We start from the raw sequence: 19,826 nt of genomic DNA, 5'->3' as shown, positions 1-19,826 counted from the left end.
AGCATCAGAAAGAAGGTAAGCGATCTTGACGTGTCTTTAGATAACTAATGCGAAAAAAACGAACTATAATAGTTTGTCAAAGGACTGTCTCATAATTTCAAACATAGACAGAGAGAATCGTACTCTCTTTGTATTACATTAGTACTAGCACCCAAAAGGATGAGTATAGCTTTTAGGGTTCCGTACCCAAAGGGTGAAAACGGGACCCTATTACTAAAACTACGTTGTCTGTCTGTCTGTCCGTCTATCACCAGGCTGTATCTCATGAACTGTGACAGCTAGACATCTGACAGTTGCAGTGATTATTTGCCGTTTTTTGCGTTATGATACGGAACCCGTCGTGCGCAAGTCGGACGCGAAGATTGCTCGACATAAATATATATGTTTAGCTCCATAATGAGGAGCTTCAAGGGGAGACTGACGCAGCCATCACGGACGTTTTGTTATTAAAAACGCAAATATCGAGAGCAAAATATTTCTTATTCTATTTATTTAGCTTCGTTTACTTTAAGGTGCATCGAACTCTATGTAGTCTTATTTAGGTTTGTTGATAATTTTAACAAAACAATGTCGAGTAGGCACTATAGGCACGCACTATTAACTAAAATGACGTCTCTATTAATTTAATGTAGACTAGTTAGTTAAGCAAGAAACTTACGCTTACGCTTGTTGAGTCTCTTTAACCGCAAATTACTAAACATCAGTCAGTACCAACTAGTGAAGCTCAATACGATTTAAAATGTAATACTGCCATTATGTTGAAAAGTTCTTACTAAATGTTGGGCTCGGCTCAGTAGATAGATTCATCATTTTACGACCAACGTTTAGTTTAAGTTAACTAAAGTAGTTTAGTGTAAGCTACCTACTTGTTAAACTAGTTAGTAAGAGTGCATATACTAGAGTGTAGTTACCTTTCTAATATGTATTTAAATTTGTTTACTATTTCAAGTTTTTTTTACATCCGAACACGCCCAGTCGGCTAATATCACGCAAGTCTACCCAGAACGTTAAATCTAGGGGAGAGCGGGGACAAACGTAACACTTTGTACTTTGACCTTAGTTTCTGGTTAACCGTTATTATTTTGATGAAATTAATGTAGTCATGTATATATGTAACTTTTTTTTTATACTACGTCGGTGGCAAACAAGCATACGGCCCGCCTGATGTTAAGCAGTCTCCGTAGCCTATGTATGCATGCAACTCCAGAGGAGTTACTTGCGCGTTGTCGACCCTAACACTCCTCTCCCTCGTTGAGCTCTCTGGCAACCTCACTCACCGGCACGGCAGGAACACAACACTATTAGTAGGGTCTAGTGTTATTTGGATGCGGTTTTCTGTAAGGTGGAGGTACTTCCCCAGTTGGGCTCTGCTCTAGATCTGGAATGACATCCGCTGTCCTGTGCCCTACCACACAAAGCGAGATGTCATTCGCAGTGCCCATACCTCTCTTTTGGACATAGTTTAAGGACATACCCGGGTCCGGACGTAGTTTATGGACATACCCGGGTCCGATGCGATATGTAACTTCAGTTCATGTTCTGTACAATTGTACATTAAAATCGTGATTAACCTTATAATTGTGTATTTTGTATAGGTATATTAGTGACTTTTAAAAAAAATCGTCTTTTGTTATTTATGACCAGGCATCGTAAACTGCGAGCGAAATCCATTGAAGTACTAGGGTTGTAACTGGTTGTCATACGTCATTTCAATGGATTTCGCTCGCAGTTTACGATGCCTGTTTATGACCCCGTTGGCGTAACACGTTGTGGCTCAAAAGTAACAAGACAAAGAGGTTTGTAATTAATGAATATAATGTGACTTATGAAATCAAAAAAAGTACTAATTATGTAAATAATTATTAATAACACAATATTTGCATTTTAACTACTTAAACTTTTGCATTTTAAGAAAAAATCAATATTAATTACTCGTTAGAAATTATCTTTTTTTCAAGTGACAAGATCAATTATTGTGTTATAAACATGTTTTCTAATCAGATAATTCAGGGTCAGACTTCGTTTTCCTCAAAATTTTTAGATCAGTACGGGTTCACTCACTATTATTTTTAGTCGCTTTTGGCGACATGTTTCGGATTCCTCACAAATATGGCATACATCATTTAAATCATCATTGACGCATTAAGCATGTGACGCCATCCATATTAGATTCAATACATTGTATGGGACGTAAATACCCATACGGCTTTGTTACTTTTGTACCCGACCGCATTTTTCTGTAAACATGAAGGATATCTTTTAAACTAAACGTGCTGGAGAAAAACCAATTAAAACATTTTGCAATCAATCTAATCAATATGCAAGTATTCAGATAAATGTATGTATTTGAATACAACGTAAACATTAAATAACTAAAAGTCACTTGTCCCCGCTCTCCCCTACCATAAAAACAGTGCTGCCAAACTAGGGGCCGCATCATAACGCACTTTTTCATGGCCCACTTGACGAGTATCAGTTGTTCACATTGCAGCCACTCAGCCACTAACCCCATTCAGACTTAACCCTAACGTAACATACTGGTTTAATACCGATATCGTACATGATATTACGAGAACACTTTCGCAGTATAGATTCTACTTACATGTATAAATTCTATGCTATGCTAGCTTAAAGTCAAGGTAAAATAATTGGCAGTTTGATTTCAGGGTTCCGTACCCAAAGGGTAAAAAACGGTAAAAAGCAGTCAGCAGACTGTATCTCATGAACCGTGATAGCTAGACAGTTGAAATTTTCACAGATGATTTATTTCTGTTGCCGCTATAACAACAAATACTAAAAAGTACGGAACCCTCGGTGGGCGAGTCCGACTCGCACTTGTCCATTTTTTAACTATATAGTTATTAATTAAAGATATATATACGGGCAGTCTACCTCTCGACGCTTCTGCGCTAAGCCTACTGTACTACAATAAGAAAAAAAAATGACAGCTCGTTAAAAAATGTCAATGCTAAAAAATTTAAATATAGTATTGGTTCATACATCTCTCCTGTTCTTGACTTGTCCGTTGAATCAAAATGTGTTCGTAACCGAAAAACTTTTCTATTATTCACGACTTGTAAAATAATTAAATTTCATACTTTAACAATGCCACAAAACACGAATTCCAATGTGGCCATTGTTCTCAAAGATGCAGCAAGCGACCAACTCCCATTGTAATTCAAAACACGTACCTACCAATACGAATCCAAATCCATGTCAATTAAGAAGAAAAATGGCTCATGTTGTCCCAATGCTAAATACAAAGGATGAGAACTCGTATTGCTAGAGTAATAAAGTAAAGATTAGACTAGTTACAGCCTGGTATGGAGATGGTAATCCGAATATCTCGATCCTTTCTCACGACAAAGGACTCGCGAAACAGATTCAAAGCAAACTAAACCTTAAATGAAGATGGTAAATTTTGTAATGCACTGGCATTTACATAGAATTAGGTCAGTTTTGCAAGCGGTCATGCAGATTTGTGACGGATTTGTTGTCCAGTCTAACTTAGTCCTAATGGGTTTTGGATTGCTATACATTGTTTTGGCTTGACCAATATCTATACATCTTAAAATAAAGTACTTGACCGAAATATTTCTTAATCGTAAGGTACTTCAGAAAATACCACCACCATAACACCATAACAGAGAGTTGCCTCGTTGCTCTGCAGAGTGCGGGCTAGCTCCAACCCTATCCTGAGTCCTGACTACTGTAGCGGGCTGATACGACTCACCGATAATGCGGCATTTTGAGTGGGTCATAACCGCTACTAGGTGATGATATAGTTATTGTTATTGCTGTCTGTTTTTGTTTGTCACTTTCTGTTTTTGTTCCACTAACACTTTACATAAATATTTTTTAATTTAATCGTATTAAATTGCATAATGCTTCGCTTAATGACATAATCCGTCGGTCTCTTGCCACCATCAATGTACCCGCTCTTCTTGAGCCGACTGGCATTATTTATTATTTATTTTAAACTTTATTGCACAAGAACAAGTACAAAAGGCGGACTTAATGCCTTGAGGCATTCTCTACCAGTCAACCACTGGGCCAAACAGAAATTGTTAAGGTGGCTGCAGTGTGATGCGAAAAAAAAAAATTCTAAATATAAATTCTAATACTAACGCCAATATACAAACTAGTAATATTTATATACTATAATACCTTTATAAACTACATAAATAAACAATATAAATACATATACAAATTTATCATATAATATACATAAATATATATTTGCATGTGCGGGGAAGGGGGGAGGGGGTCCCACTAGACAGTATCTAGCAGGTGCTTGTAGAGCATTCGTTTGAAAGTCAGCTTGTTTGGGGCTTGTCTAATCGTTAGAGGGAGCGAATTCCAAAGACGGATTGCTTGAACAGCAAAAGAAGACGTAAGAAAACCGGTATGGTGAGGGAGAACAGAGAGTTTAAGAGAACGGGCATTATCAGAGATGATGGCAAGAGGCCCGATGGGATGTCCTTGGTTCCTTGGAGTTTAGGACGGATGTTGGTGTGGGATGCTACCTGCGTAGACACACTGGCACCGTCCCACCTCCAACGGACTAATGTAAAAGCGGGCGGAGCGGCGGAAAGCGCCGAAATTTTAAAACGTAATAAATATAAGAGCCTCGGTAGAGAGTATCATTTCGTTCCATTTGGAGTTGAAACTCTAGGTCCATGGGGTCCCAGCGCGCATAAGTTGTTTGCAGAAATCGCGAAGCGTCTGGTTGACGTAATTGGTGACCGAAGAGCTGGCGGCTTTCTCGCACAACGTATCAGCATTGCGATACAGCGGGGAAATGCCGCCAGCATCCTTGGTACAATGCCTCAAGGGCCTATTTTAGATTTAAGCTAGTTATTAATTTCGTTTACGTAGTACCACTGTATATATCTTGTATGTAAATAAATGCTTCATTTATCGTATTAAAAGCATAAACACAACAAAATTAATTCTAAACATACGATAAAAAGTAACCTAAAATTAAAACTACCTACAAAACTAAAACTAATACCTAAAAAAGAAAAAAAACATAATATGGGTGACCTAGCCTAATATGTATATATTAGGCTAGATCACCCAGGTCCGAGCCCTGTGGAAGGGTTCCCATAAGGCTGACTGCGTTCCCCCTTTGGATGGCTATGCCGATCTGTTGGGCGAGGAATGAGCCAGCCGTACGGTCCCCGGTGACCTCGCAGATTTTTCTAGCCAGCTGTCGAACACTTAGTTTTTAATCTTAATTGTTACTAACCATTATGGGCCATTGTCGTCTTGTAAATAAATAAATAAAATTATAACAGTAAAGTCTAGATTATATACCCTAGTACATATACAATATCGTTAACTTATAACAATGGTGTAGGAGAGACATTCAGGAGAAGAGACCACATATAATTAGCCATAACTCACCTTGGATGAACTTCCACTTTTAGAACTTCATCTCCCACTTGTAGATTTTCCGGTATTCTGACAAATTTCAGATACTCGCCAACGGGGTAGAAATTGCAACCTGAAACAAAGTTATCTTATAATTGGATAAATATCTCAGTGTGACATTAAATGTGAATGAAGAAGTATAGAATAATCCTCTTTCTATTGTAAACACATTCTAATATATCAATAGAGATTCTCCCATACCTACAATAACCGAATGCCCTGATATGTCTAGCGACGTTAGAATAGGCCATTGAAAGCGTTGTGTGAAAATATTTCGCAAGTATTTGGACCCGTTCGAATTGTGTTAGGATGGGAATAGCCCCATTGTCTTGTTGATACTATTGTCACTTAGCCACTGATTTACTTATTTGGCCTTGTAGTTATTCCGATCTTCTTATACGGGCAATTCCTATTGGGAGTCACGATCAAATTTTGTACTACTACAAAGTACAAGATCATATTTAAGTTAAATTCGAACTCTATGTCAGGTGTAACGGGTGTACCTATGTATTTTATTACGTTACGTTTTTAACTTACACAAATAAAAGTATACAATTTTGATCGATATCTTCCAAACCGCAGTGAGTCCGAGGATTGGGTCATAATCCTATACTAATGATGTTCTCGAATTGCACATACGTATGAAATATTAATATCATTCGTGTTATTCGTTGAAGAAAAGCATCGTGAAGAAACCGGAATAATTCAAATAGTTTGCCCCTTGGGTAGGAAGGTCAAAATCCTAATTTGCTTTCATGAAAATTATTGCCTCAGACAATATTTGGGATAAGCCCTCCTGGATAAAGGATGCTTCCGGAGATGGTGCTAAGATGAGGGGAAGACGTTGAATATTTTAATGATTATTTGTTTTGTTATTTTAGATATGTGATTTAATGTTATAGTTTGTGATCAGTTACTCTTCAGTGTCCAAACTGAGCGATCTCTAAACAAATACCTATTGCACCAGTTCATGCAGTTCATTAAATTTACATAGGTTCGCAGACCCATATCCAACGGTGAGATTTTAGAACCTTTCAGAACTAGAGCTCAAGTTTGTGCAAGTTAACGGACCGTCAACAGAGAATCCGCGACAAATCTGGTGACGACACCGGTTATGGCGAATTTCCCATCGGCATCGGGTTTCCCAACCCATAAACCTAATGGCTTTATTACCAATTCAGCTTTGGAATGTGCAATCATTGTTTGCATTAGCAGTTTGTATTTTCGCTATTTGACAGCGAGCTATTGCAAGTGAAGTGACTCGTTTTCTTACGAAGATTTATTTTTCAATTTATTTATTTTTTCTTGAAAGTTAAAGGTATGGCAGTATTAAACTATCCTAATTAGCCCTAAGAAAATCACAGGCGTCCACCGTAAATACCTTTAAAGTCACCCTGGCTCCACTTCCTTCAATAAAAACATCTAGGCCAAGCAATATTATAAGAAGGTATAGAGGGAAATGCTAGGAACACGATTTTTAACTTCGTAGCTTTGTTTGGACTAGTTAGGAGATGAACATATCAAAAGTCCCCGACCCCGAGTTATTTGTTTAAAGTTTATATGTTTTTACTTCGGAATGGTGTCAATGTCGATACCATAAATGAATTCAGCACCCCCGATTTATACGAAAACGTTACCAAACCCGGCCTAGCAGCTTTACTGATGTAGATAATCAAGATAAAAATAAGCCCTAAATAAACCTTCATATCTCAAAAACTATACAATAAGATATCGAAAAACTTGACTGAATAAAACTTGTAACAAATTAAATCTCTTTTCATTTTGTATAAGTGGCTAAGTCGCTCAGACGCATAGTTTCCGAGATATAATCGAAAACCCAAAATATGGAACCTTCAAACCCCTCTCTCCCCCCCAGTACCAGGGTTACGACCGGGGACTTTTGATATGTTCACCTCCTAGCTAGTCCAAACAAAGCCACGAAGTCAAAAATTGTGTTCCAAGCATTTCCCTCTATACCTTTTTTTTGGCATTTATTTCCTGGCCTAATCTAGCAATATTCCAATTATGCTATATCTTGGTGTATGCCATGATGCTGTGACACAAATATATATTATGTGAAATGGAAATTAAAATAGAGCTACTTCCCGCCCTAGGCCTGCATTTTGTATGAAATTTCATTAAATACCTCTCGTTTGGCTACGCCCGAAACGTGATACTTCCCAGCCTAATTATGTAGAACATAATATCAATACATATTTCATTGCATGTTTGAGAAAATATGATTACAAACTTCAAACTTGTTTGAAAATTAAAAGTTTCTCTTCGTAGAATGTTTTTGATTTTTATTCTAGATAAATCCGGAAAATGACGCAACCCATGCCATAATCGATTTGACACCAATTTAACTAGCAGTTTTGTTGCAGGATTATTAACAATTTAGACAGCGGATTAGCTACTTTCATTTTCGATTTCTTTCAGTTGATAGAAAAGGCATGAAATGCGTACCCTAGAATAAATGTGGCAATTACTTTATACAACGTACATACGACTATCACATAGAAAGTACTTTTCATCGGTAGAATTTAAAACAGGTATACATTTTGTATTAATTACAGTTTCCGAAGAAAGAAAGTAAATGAACAAAGAAAAGCGAAACTTATTTTAATTATAATTAATGACTGCAGTTAATCTCACTGTTTATTTAAATGATATAATGATTACAGATGATATGGATTGTGGTAAGAATGACTTTGATAATTTCCCACGATCGTTTTAAATTGTACTGGTAGCGACAAATTACGTCACGTTAACTGGAAAGGCATCTAACGTCGAGCTTGGAGCAAAAGGTACACAATATCGCATTAGTTAACGTGCAAATCGATGTGCTATCGAGTTTAGTGGTTCCTTCAAGTTAACAGTTAAAAAAAGTAGTGGATTTAAACGATACATTCTCAGTAGTAGTACGCGTATTTTGGTTGTAATAACAGGTTTTGAATTATATGTGGATTTATTATGGATAACCAAAAACGTCACTTGCAACTGGCATAACATACATTATGTAAGTTACATATAACATATCCAGATCAAATTTATGACATGTTATTATAATTAGAATATTTAACATATGCATCTAGGTTATTACAACTTTTGCAATCTAACAAGAAAAAATCTTGAAAAACCAAATTTTCTCTTGAAAATTACTGCTCCTTTGAGCAGAGAGCTTCAAGAATTTCGGTCACGGTTGAAGTTTAGTCAGATGGTAATGTCCTATTGTCAATTTAATTACAAAATTGGAAAAGGAGACTTAAAGGGGTCGGTCACACTAACGCAGATTCGTGCGCCGCTCCGAAGTGCAAACGGGACATCGCTATACATGTGCATGAGCAATGAGTCGCTCACATACCGGAGCCGCAGTGTAAAAAGTATACAGTGGACTGACGACTGACGTGTACCGAGCTACTAACAATGGCGAATGTATGCAGCTCGGGTGCGCGCGGTACACCCCTCGCCCCTCGCGCAATGACTGTATTGTTTTATAGATTGTGCCGGAGTATTGCACGGACCCACGTCAATGTGACCGAACCGATAGTGTAATTTATTTCTTCCCTGCATCTGTATCTGTATGCAGGGAAGAAATAAATTGTAATCTATCGGCTTGTACGCTGCTGTCTGCATTCTAAGTTTCCCGTCAAAATATCTATGTTATTTAATAAGTTTTTGGCAAAAAATTCATTTTTGGTACAAGCTTTTATCGCTGACTTTTCTTTCCACAGGCAACTAATACTTATCGAGACAATTCTAAAAACCCCAAACAAAATTTAGGTTGCGTTGTTTTATTACAGAGTTCCTATTACTACCTCTTGTCTCCATCATCAGATCAGCTCGATGGTACCATAATATTGCATTGTCACCCGACTTACATATGTATGCAAATTTTCAGCTTCATCGGAAACCGGGAAGTGGATCAAATTTAACTTGCAAGATACAAACATAGTTACATATTACATACTCGTACATACTTACGTAGGTACATTGCAAGTTAATAAAAAGCTTGAAAAATATAGGTATCGTTATTGTGATAAACTTAACACAGAATAATAATTTATCCCGTAACTGTTAGTGACAAGTATTTCAAGCAAAGTTATATTTTTCTCTTTTCCGGTTTAAAAAATTACTGATCTCTCCTGACTCAATTAATGATTAATAAGTTGCTGTGTTTTAGATTGCTATAAGTTATACTTGAATGGAACCCTAACGCCAATCATGCTATCACACTGATCGCGATGGAGCAGACAGAGAGGTTCTCATAACTCCCATAATACCGGTGGCCTGTAGATGGATCAAAGATAAAATACCGCAACTTTTACTCAGAGTAACACAGCGAGTTCACTTGTCATTTCATTGAGAAAACATTTCAATTTGACAGCACCGCGACTTCACAAAAGGCTTTTTATGTGTGACACTTTTTTTTAAAGTAGGTAACGATAATGATGGAATATTCGTTGGATATTATAGTTTGTTTTGCATGCAAGCTACGAGTGTTTATGACTATGAATTAAAAACAAATACATTTTTGTAAAAGAAAACTAAACACAATGAAATAACTTGTTAGGTATTTTCATTATTTATCTTTTTTTACCAAGACAAATAAAATAAGTCATCATTTCTGTTTGTTCTGAGCCTTCGGTACGATATGTCGCTTATAGAGGTATTTGCAAGTTTTATAAAGGACAATGCTATTTTAAGCTGTGTGTGTACATCCGTGAATAATCACAATTACTCAAGCTCGAAAACATTATCAGGAATCTGATCTTCTGTTCGAAAATCTTCGTGTAAAGTCGACATAAAAAATATAATACAGGTAGGTAATAAAGAATTTATAAATAATGTACAAAGAAGAGCTCCGTAATATCTGAACAGATTTGACGGTCAAAGATATTAAATAGTAAAACCAAGTTACACGAGAGTCCTTTAATGATGCGCGTTACGACAGTAACTGTAAACCCATAAATAACTTAATAAATATAATCAATGATCGGTACTCATGGTAGAAATGGAAGCAAGTCATGATAAGAATCGCGGCACTCAACGATCCCGCACCTCGCAGCTCAATAGCGCTTATCAAAGTGTAGTCTACATTCTAAGCACGCTTTATTATAGTCTAGAAACAGGCCATAACGGTTTGAAGGGCTTTCTACAAATTAAATTGTAAGAGAGAAATAGCAAAAAACGCATATTATAAAATATGTTTGAGCACAATAATCAGCACGCATTTAGGTATAATTAAATATTCGTTATAGGCAGCATATAGGTAGGTAAGGTAGGTATGTCAGTATCGAAATTTCATCTTAGACAAGTATTCACCGGTTGATTGCCGTTTGATTTATATTTGGTAGTTTTGTCGACCTAATCAACAAAAATGGCGTTTCATTTAGTACTACACATTTGGTATATGTATGTTTAAAAATATCGCAGTGACAAAATATAATTTTAAATGTAGCATCCACTATACGTAAAGTAGTCGTTCGAGTACTATTAGTTACTATCCCAGTGCATATCATCTTTAAACTTACTTCAATGTCAATAGATATGAAATCAAGGTGTCATCAATTGGGTTCTTATCATGTTTAGTTATGAGAAGTTTACGTTATATATAATTATTACACCTCTATATAATATATGCAATAAAAAATTTAATGTCACAATTTTTGCTGACCTACCGAACTTGAATCAGTTATAATTTAGAAAATAGAAAGTGATTAGTGAATTTCATTCTTATAATTACACCATTGGTATATTGTGGGAAGTAAAAGTTAAATTGGCGTGACTATACATTCTCACGTTTTACATATTAGTAAAATTTAGAATGTTACCTTCGTATTGTATTGGAATTTAAATAAGATGAATGCAAGTGATAGCAGGGCTGAAATAAAAAGTAGGTTTTGATTGTAATATATTACAAGTGAAACTAGACACAAGTCTTATTTTATTTTAGTTGTAATAATGCAACACACAAAACAACATTATTACATTTGGTTGATGATTGGATAATAATCGACTCTCTGCATTGGAAATCAAACCACTGCTTTTGGCAGAATGAGATAATCTTTACTTAGTTTGTTTTTTTCTGCTAAACATTGTAAGTTAAATTCATTGCAATGAAAGTGTGGATGGAAAGCAACGTGCGCGACTAACTAAGTTTAAGTTTAGCTAGTGACGCCATCGACATAATCTTTATCATTAATTCACGATTGCTAATTCACTTCATTTTCTAATCTAGCGAGCGTTTGAATGTAAGAACGCTAAACTTTCAATACAGATAACGCTAAAGTATATTTTTCTGATTTTCGATACGTATACATATCTGATATTTTAAGAAATTGTTTATCAATATTATCAAGATATGAGCTTATTGATATTAGAACCAGTCGGAGCTTCCATTTAATAGTATTTTATAGTTCACGCGCTAGTTATTTTTAAATAGACAAAACCTCATTACGGTTCACCACCTACCTGTTGACAAATATAAAAACGGAGCTTTTGGAGCTATTCTCGTAACGTAGTAGGTGCATATTTACCTTTCGCTGGTTTTTATTAGTTGTCAGTTACGGTTTCACAAGTAGGTGTTATTTAAATTCATGATTAGATTCATAGTATCTACTTATTATATTAGTATAATTTGATGCTGCTCCTCCCTGTCCCCCCTAAAGACTAAAATTTGTAAGAAACTAAATGTATGCCCTTCTTCCTCCCCTTGGCCATCAGCCTTATCAACTGCCCCTACCTAGCCCATCAGCTGCCGACGCTCTTGATAAGGTTTAGGGGCGTTTTCTTTATTGATAGTCTAGGCTTATTGTCATCAGCCAAAGTATAGACAAGTATAGTGTTAAAGAATGTTAGGCCCGCCCGTGTATGCCTAGGCGAAACTAGCTGTGATAAACATACATCGCCCATCGACAATTGAACTCCAAGTAAGATCTACAGTCATCTCCCGCATTCCCTTAAACTTGCTTTCTATAATGTTTACATAATGTGATTTCTCCAAGGTCGACTGCGCGGACCGGTCGCAGGCGCATGACCTACGGCGGTTTCAATTTCTACGGCTCGAATAGAAAACTGATAGCTTTGATTGGGATCTTAAGAGTCCCCAGCAAGCTCGGTTCTCCATACAAACGTAGTTACGCTCTTATTTTAAAACGACTAGCCTTTATATCCATAGTCCTGTAAATTAGTTTGTATAGCTTCAGATACTATAGTTAAAAAAATACAGTCTTTGGTGTAGAAAAAAAACTTCGTCGTAAAACACTAATATTTATCTAGCTATTTTGGTAATATTAGTAGCACTATCGTAGAGCAAAAAATAACAATAATACACTTTTTAGGACACTTTTGTTATCACAGGCTGTTAAGGTCTTACTCCTAAGCCTGCTCAGATAATAATTGTTTTTTCAATGAGGTGCCCGGAGTTTTATTAGATCATCAACCCTCCAAGCCTGACCGCTTTCACCTGCTCGTCAGGTGGGCTGACCGGTAGTGACGTGACAATTATTTATTCATTTTAATTAAAGTTAAATTGGTAAGTTCAAACGCATTACTTTTTATAAAATGAGAACAAGTAAATAAAATGCGATGTTTTATTACTCTATTTTTGGAAAACCGCTAACATATATATCGTTGTCTAAGTCTCACATCACAAGTTTTATTAAGCTTACCGTGGGACTTCGTCAATTTGTGTAATAATGTTCTATAATATTTATTTATCATTTTTTTTAACGAAGCAATACAAAACAATGCGACATCAACATTTCCCTTTGAAATTACTGGTTCACACAATCAATCATTTTATTGCACGTAATTTATAATTACAAGCATATTGAACAAATTTATTTTACTTGATCTATACTAAGGGTCGTTCATTCCGCTAATGTTTGTGTAACTGAAGAATCCTAACAATGCAAGACCTCCAAACTTTAAAACGTAAGTGCTCTTAATGTAACGACGTGCTCTACTTCGTTCGCTTTTGGTCTTTGATGGTCTATTACGACGAAATTAAAGGACGACCGGTAATTGATAAGGTATATTAAATCTTCTATGCTGTGGCGTGTCTAAACGGATTCACAATGTTACATACCAGAGTTAACACGCCATAGTTTATTGTAACTGCCGATATAAAACCTTAAAAAAATGTTTCTTTAATTGCACGGCACATTACATTTAATGTCACGAATGCTTTAAAAGTAGGTGGGTTTTTATTTGTACATACTAAATAACAAAATCTTTAAGTATAGGTCAAAAGTTATTTGCGAATATATATCACAAATTCAATAAACGCGACGAATTCTTATGTTGTAAAGAAAAAGTGGTTTCAAGTTCAGTAACACTTGTTTTTACGAGTAAGTAAGGCACTGACTTCATTTCACTTTTATTACCTAATTGACAGCAAAATGTGTATTAATATGTAAATAATATAAAACTGTATATGTACCTTTGTAAATTTGACGTGTAAAATGTGTATTTTATCAATAAACCATTGAATTTAATTTAATTGAATTGATAATAAAAAGCAAAAGAAACGGATTGAAAAGAAACGTGAGTTACGAAATTCTAAGAACACGTTTAGTTGTAATTGGATAACATCTTAACATATTAAAATGTTACATTTCTATGAAAACCGAAAGTAGACAAACTAGTCGGTCGGAATAGATGTGTTTATTATAATTGTAGAGATTACGCGTATGTTTCTTGACCAGTATTGAACTTCTATCGACGGTTATTGCACTAACGGAAATTAAACATTAAGATGACGAGTACCGGTTTACCGATATATTATGAAAACTAATATAAATATTGTACAACGACTGTAGAAACCGTAAATATAAACCAGGAAGTTGGAATTGTGGGCTATGATTATATTTTGTGGGGCATAAAATAATCAGTTCCTGTTACTCTACCTATATAAAAATAAGGTCAAAAAGGTTCAGGAAAACGGGCGTTTATTCTTTGGACATTATGAAAGTTAACGAAGGGTGCTGCAAGAAAATAAGGCTTTAAAGTCCATTAATTTTATGATGTCCACGAGAAAAAAGTTTTTAACAGGAAGTACACAAAGTTTATAAATGATTCCTGTTCATAGTTGGTTTTTGCCAGCCGTGATGAATGGAACGCGGAACCCACAGAAGTTTACGGTTTTTGCCACGAGTCACAATAATTCCCACGACAGATGTGAAGACGCGCCAGTTTATTGCTATGGGTGAGGAAATAATCATGACAATAAGTGTTACAAAGTAGGTAAAAATAACAACACAACCTACTACATCACAAATTTTATTTTATTATTTTCTTAACACGATTAAGTTCCTCATTTTTTTGGATGAAAAGCTCTTTAAAACTAATTACCAAAGTTCATTTTGAAGAGAATCTTATAGTATTTGTGTGGGCAACTGAGCAAACAATACTAGGACTGATGATCTTGTTAAATTGTATGCGAAGTGTGTATGAGGAAATCGCGGAGAAAGGGTTGCAAAGCAAAAAAATGGAATTAGATACGTAAGTACGTTACGTGCATCCAATGACATTTCCTGAGTTTAATCGCTTACTGAATGTAATATTTATAACTTTCAGTCTATTAAATTTGCAAATATACAATGCTGCAGGAATTTGCCACTCGCGTAGGATGCTGTGAGGTGATTGATGCTAGGTCATCGAGTAATGTAATATGTATTTTTTATTAGTATGTGCACTGTAATGTAATTGATATTTTAAGATCTAACTATGTTGTTGTGTTTAGTGTTAGTTTCATGACATGACACATGGGGTTAAGACATATTTATAAATACGATAAAAAGTAAGCTAATTTTATACATGCATAATATTTAATAATAATACAAAAAATGCTAAAGACGTGCTTACTGACTGGTGACTATCATTATTATACGACATCATCCAAAGCATGACGACATGTAGTGAACGCACGCACATTAACTCGAGGCACGTGGTCAGTACTGTCAGTATCAAAGTAGCATAGCTGCAGTTCCGACTTGTTGAGGCCAATGGCCCGATCTAGCGGTATGGGGATACTGCAGGTCCGTGAATATCGATGGATAATTTGTTCATTTGATTTGAGTTTGTACTATTAATAGCTTCGTTTTCTTAAGATAAATAAATAGCTAGGTTAAAACGATTGAGGCGTTAACGACGCTTAAAATCGTGAAGACGTGAGTCATATTAAATTTAAATTTATTATACTTCGTATCTAAATCCAAGACAAAAAATATAATTTACAAAGCAGCAGTGCATGGAATCATGCCATCCGTGTCACACATTCGCATATCTCTCCAACCTCGTTATTAGAATCAGATGCGTCTTTGTAGTTGCACAAGCACAAACCAAAATTCGGTTAAATTAGGTACTAGTAGGTACGTAACTACGTACATATTGTATCAGTCTGGTTTGGTGATCAAGATGAACATAAGAATCCGGATGCGTTTTCCGCAAACGGAATCTTATTCATATATTACATGGATGTAAGTAAAGGGAGGTAGATATGGCACCAGGCGCTCCATCGTGAGCCATCAAATATAGGTTCCGGAACCTACATATTATATTGAGTAAGTCATACGGCTGACGCCAATGTGTCAAGATTGTGAAAATCATCTACTAAATATTGCCTGCATTTTAGTTTTGTCAACTATGAACGTCACGCGTCTATTATTAATAAAAGGTCATTGATATATTATCATTTTTAACTTTGTTTTCGAATATATCTATTTTTCACCAACTTATAATATAAGTAATCGAATTTAAACTATCGTGAGACATACTAACTTAGCTAACTTATAACTTATAGGTATATCTAAACTATCCTATCTAAACTTGTTTGTAGGTATATATTACCGGACGTATACTTTCTGAGCAGACAAGTTAAATACATTAAGTAACGCTCAGAGTTAAATGAAGTATTCTAAGTTCTTATATAAATCAGGGCCTTCAGATCAAATTTCCGGCCGATGTGCAACATTGCAATGCAAGACACTCATTACAAATTTAAAGAGTAATGTAAATTTTTCGTATTGAGACGACTTTAGAAATTGACTAGGTACTTATTTTTATTGATTAGTTAAGCAGTTGATGAAAATTGATATTGTTATGACAATAAAGTAACAAGTTAATTTTACTGAATTAGATAAACATATGATCATAATTCATATCTCATCAGCGCGGCCAATAGGGTAGGTGCTTTTGTATGTATTTTTTTCTAAGTGATAAAAAGTTGACCCACACTTACTTAAAGGTTCAAAATTCGGAAAAAAATGTTTTGTAAGTCTTTTGCCTACCTGCGCGACTGAAATTTCGAAAATTTCAGAATTTCACTAATATCTGAGATAACATTTTTATAAGAATTCTTCCACAAAAAAGTATGTATAAAATGCAACGTACATGTTATAAAAAGTGTATTTATTCAAAAACACATAGTATACATGTGTGTGAAATTACCATACAATACGGTCAAAAAGCGTCAAACGGTCAAACGGTCATATTGGCTCACAGTATTATTATTTAAGATTGCTATTTAAATTGTTATTATTTTAGATGTTAAGCGATTTTCAAAAAATTTAAACGCAATGCGCGGGTAGAAGATGTCGTCAAAAAAATAAAAAAGTGTGTGGGTGTAATCTTTACGCGCGATTGAAGTAAAACTTCTTTGACGATGACGTATATCACTATGTTGGCACTTTGAGGTGTGTCCTATTGTGCGTGTGTCTGAGCGTTACTTCCGTCAGAGTTACCCTCTAGTCGCGCCTTAAGAAGTTTTACTTCAAAAATTATTCTGGTGTTTGTTTTTATCAGGATCACCAATCCTGCACTATTAAAAATCGTTAATAAATATTTATATTTTTCGACCCACCCTAGCGGCCAAGGTGCTCAACAAAAACAGAACATGCGCGGTCAGATATTTGTGAACTACAGACAGATGACTACGGGCTTCACCAGTATATACCTACCTCACGGGTATTTATAGTCCCCTAACACCTCACACGTGCCCCGTGCGATTATCACAGCTGCTATTGGTATAGGTAAGTATTACCTATATATAATAATACTATCAAGCTTTGAGACGCTCCATTGCAAGGCGCCGCCGCCCCGTGTGTTCTGGGCCTCGAAAACGGAAATGCATGGTGCGCTTTATTGCACAGTCGCAGCGTTCGTTGCTGCTCGGACACAGAGATTATGTGGCTACCGACCTTTATGAGCTTTCCCTACTTCCTCTTTTTCCCTCAGAGTTACACTGATTACCGTTGGTGTTAGTTTGAGTGCTTAAACATCAACTTCGTGTTTTGATATGTATATCGATGAAATAATTAATGTTACTACCGGGTCTAACGCAATTACATTTCATTATTTTGACCTTTTACGCAATAGTAACATTAATTATGTGTACAAAACTCGAGTTTTTAAAGTGTTATATGTATATCAATGGTTGAATTTAATAGGTATTATTAATTTAATTTGGCTAACGAAAAATTTCTGCTTATTTTGTTTTTTTTTTTCCGCATAAAAAAAATGTGGTTGTCTGTAAAGTCGGTTTACGGACGATAATTTTGCGTGATAACGTCATAAGAAAAAATTGATGAAAAATTCTATACTTTTAGTTACCATGGAGATCTGTCCACAACGTTTCCATGGACATAACGTGACACTTTTAGGGTTCCGTACCCAAAGGGTAAAAACGGGACCCTATTACTAAGACTCCGCTGTCCGTCTGTCCGTCCGTCTGTCCGTCTGTCCGTCTGTCCGTCTGTCCGTCTGTCTGTCACCAGGCTGTATCTCATGAGCCGTGATAGCTAGACAGTTGAAATTTTCACAGATGATGTATTTCTGTTGCCGCTATAACAACAAATACTAAAAATAGAATAATATAAATATTTAAATGGGGCTCCCATACAACAAACGTGATTTTTTTGCTGTTTTTTCCGTAATGGTACGGAACCCGTCGTGCGCGAGTCCGACTCGCACTTGGCCGGTTTTTTCGTGCAAGGAACTGGTGTTCATCAATTTATAAGACGTTTTCACGTCAAAAATGCAAGAGACTTTTTAAATCTGTGAACATGAGAGACATTTTACGTGGAAGTTCTGCAACATCTTTTGCAAGGTGACAAAAAGTATGCAATTCGAGGCGAAGTAATAGTAGTCAACTAACTTTAAATATTTTCGGTAAAATGGCATAAATGAAGGCAAAGTTTTCTTCATACTTGTTTATTAAATGTTATTTAACTATCAGTTTTTTTACTGGCCGAGTTAGCTAATTTGCGCTAATAGGTGCAGGTTAGGCCCTTCACTGAAGCATTGCAAAAGCGGATAAAATTTAGATCACAATTTTAATACTGGTTTGTGAATGAAGAGAAAATTGCATGTTTATCGTGTATTTACTTACTTATTTTGATTAATCGTGTACAGGTTAATATAACATTGCCGCATATTAATACATGCTAATATGTGGCAATATTAATGTTATACGAATATTGTTCGATATTGGTTACTCGACGTTTATTTCTAACTAGCTTCTGCCCGCAACTTCGTCAGCGTGGGGTGATGATGATTGATAAAAAAAAACCCTATGTTCTTCCCGGGGTCTCAAACTATCTTCATATAGTTTGAGTTCAGTGGTTTCAGTGTGAAGAGTTAACATACAGACAGATAAAGTTACTATCGCATTCATAGACCGCGAACCAGGAATAGATTTCCATGACCAATCGCCTCCCGGGCGATAACTCGTATAGCGGTTAACGGCTATGTATGATGAACCCTCGTGGACGTCAGCTGCCGCTCCGTTGGTGGGTTGAAGAATGGTAGCCATCGAAACACGTAAAAAATTTAGTCATCGCCTCCCGTTTAATACTTTGTCTGATGATAGTTTAGATGCTATTGTGAATAAAAAGAATCGTCTGCCGGTTGTATCGCGGTGGAAAGACCGTCAGCTGGTCGCATAAACTACGTGCCGTACCTCATTATGATAGTGGTATCAAAAACATGAAACTTTGCATGTAACGTTCCATAACGCGTTTCAATAGACGCCTGCGTTTCCACGCATACTTTGCGGACATAAAATGGTAAGGTGCGTATTTTATACATCTTCATGCTACCAGCTGACGGTCTTTCCACCGCGATACAACCGGTTGACGGTTTTTTTTTGTTCATAATAGCTTCTAAACTATCACCTTACAAAGTATCAATCGTATAGATAATGAAATGATTGGACAAATCCTATTATCATCCATTGATACTTATAAGTAGTAGTAGTGGTACTTGGTATATTATTTTATGCAATAGTTCCTCATAGATATTCATTAATCTTCCTCGCGTTATCCCGGCATTTTGCCACGGCTCATGGGAGCCTGGGGTTCGCTTGGCAACTAAACTCCGGACATTAT

At 35.9% G+C, this 19,826-nt stretch overlaps 1 protein-coding gene across 4 annotated transcripts in view; it reads right to left on the bottom strand.

Moving 5' to 3' along the window:
- LOC134752227 (cadherin-89D) overlaps positions 1-19,826 on the bottom strand; it is a 76,114-nt gene that overhangs the window by 44,778 nt on the left and 11,510 nt on the right. For all 4 annotated transcript variants that reach the window (XM_063687853.1, XM_063687862.1, XM_063687871.1 and 1 more), the window contains exon 2: positions 5,410-5,509. In XM_063687853.1, the coding sequence (XP_063543923.1) occupies positions 5,410-5,509 (100 nt within the window). The remainder of the gene's footprint in view (positions 1-5,409; positions 5,510-19,826) is intronic.

The sequence above is a fragment of the Cydia strobilella genome, chromosome 2, assembly GCF_947568885.1.
Source record: "Cydia strobilella chromosome 2, ilCydStro3.1, whole genome shotgun sequence".
Classification (NCBI taxonomy): domain Eukaryota; kingdom Metazoa; phylum Arthropoda; class Insecta; order Lepidoptera; family Tortricidae; genus Cydia; species Cydia strobilella.
Note: the sequence above shows the minus strand (reverse complement) of the source record. Positions and strands in the feature narration are given on the sequence as shown.